The sequence below is a fragment of the Austrofundulus limnaeus genome, unplaced genomic scaffold, assembly GCF_001266775.1.
Source record: "Austrofundulus limnaeus strain Quisiro unplaced genomic scaffold, Austrofundulus_limnaeus-1.0 Scaffold127, whole genome shotgun sequence".
Taxonomy (NCBI): Eukaryota; Metazoa; Chordata; class Actinopteri; order Cyprinodontiformes; family Rivulidae; genus Austrofundulus; species Austrofundulus limnaeus.
In genome coordinates, this window is record NW_013952529.1 from 610448 (window position 1) to 611938 (window position 1491).

Sequence of the window (1491 nt, forward strand, 5' to 3'; positions counted from 1 at the left end):
CTGCTGGAGTGTGACATGATTTGTTTGTGTACAAACTAATACACTATCAGAGTTTTATATATTTATACTTCTCATTCAACCACAGTTAAATTCACTCTATCTAGGAGGCTCAGTTTATATGGATAGTTTTTATTTTTTACAACAACAAGCTGCAATGAAAACAAGCAGAAATGAAATAACGACTTTATACTTCTTGTCTTTTTAAAAATGTAAGAAGTAAAAAGTAAGCTGGAAAATAATTTTTCAAGTAAAGTACAGATACCCAAAAATTCTACTTAACTACAGTAACAAAGTATTTGTACTTAGTTACTTTACAACTCGTGGTGAGACCTGACAGTCAGTTTCTGTCAAACTGAGTCAGAGATGTTTTTCATCTGGCTGTGGCAGCCATCTTGGATTGTGTTGCCACCAAGATGAACCATCTGTTGATGATGATGATCCCTCAGTTTTATTTCTTCTTATTTTTATTCATTTAACTTTTATTCCTCAGCTTCACTTACCTCCCTTTGATTTAAAGTTAATTTGATCTGTGCATAAATCTTCATCATGTTTGTTCCTCAGACTCCTGCTCCTGGTCGCTGTGACCTCCCTCAGAGACTGGACCTTCACACAGACTGCACCTCCTGCGCCGCCGCCCTCACCTCCAGCTGCCCCCAGGGTTTCACCAAGGTCGGCTCCGTCAACTGCAGGTACAGAAACTCAGACTCTTTGGAGGCGGAGTCTGAGGACGACGAGTCCATCGCCCTGACAGAGGGTACCCCATTCTTGAACTTCAGTTTCAGGAGAACTAAAGTGGACCAGATCTTTGCAGACTTACTAAAAGGGTTCTGGGAGTTTGACATTCTAGTCCACATGGGTTTCTGGATCTAGAGAAGTTTTACGGTTGGGTTTCCTGAGACATTCCTGGGGGGTACCAGGGTTTTCAAGAGCTTTATTGCAGAAGCTGGGTCAGGCTCATTCCCAGAGGGAGTCTCGTTCCTGCAGGATGGAGCAGAGATGGACCAACAAATCTGGGCCCATTAACGAGGCTGTTGCTCCGGTCTGGAGCTGAGCTAAATAAGTAAAGCATAAAAAGCTCAGGTATTTTGAAACGTGTGAGACAAATATCAGTCAGAACTTTAAGAATGTTCCTTGAATATCCTGATGCATCTCAGTAATCCAGGTAAAAAATTAAAAAGAAAAAAATAGTATAGGTCTTCTGGACGGGTTCTTCTCTAATGAAACGTTTCGTCTCTCCTCCAAGAGACTTCTTCAGTCTGAGAGTTTCAGGCWAAATTCAGGCTTTTAAGCACTGCCTCCATGTGACTGATACTCACATCACATGGCTATCGTTGACACCTAGTTAACACCTATTGTTAACAGGGGATGAGTGATACTAGCAAAGCAGCACTGTAGGAGGGGGACAACTGAAAACGGAGGCCTCCACTTCTGTTTAATGATGGACGGTCTTTCTTCACAAAAATGTCTTCTTTTACTCCTCTCTCAAACCAA

At 41.8% G+C, this 1491-nt stretch overlaps 2 protein-coding genes across 2 annotated transcripts in view; one reads left to right on the forward strand and one right to left on the reverse strand.

The window, feature by feature from the left end:
- The window catches only part of LOC106522354 (tripartite motif-containing protein 35), a gene marked incomplete at its 3' end in the record, with an annotated part of 221193 nt that overhangs the window by 36934 nt on the left and 182768 nt on the right, over positions 1 to 1491 (reverse strand).
- stab1 (stabilin 1) overlaps positions 1 to 1491 on the forward strand; it is a gene marked incomplete in the record, with an annotated part of 80046 nt that overhangs the window by 9433 nt on the left and 69122 nt on the right. Inside the window, 1 exon segment of the mRNA XM_014015325.1 lies at positions 562 to 689. Coding sequence (XP_013870779.1) covers positions 562 to 689 — 128 coding nt within the window.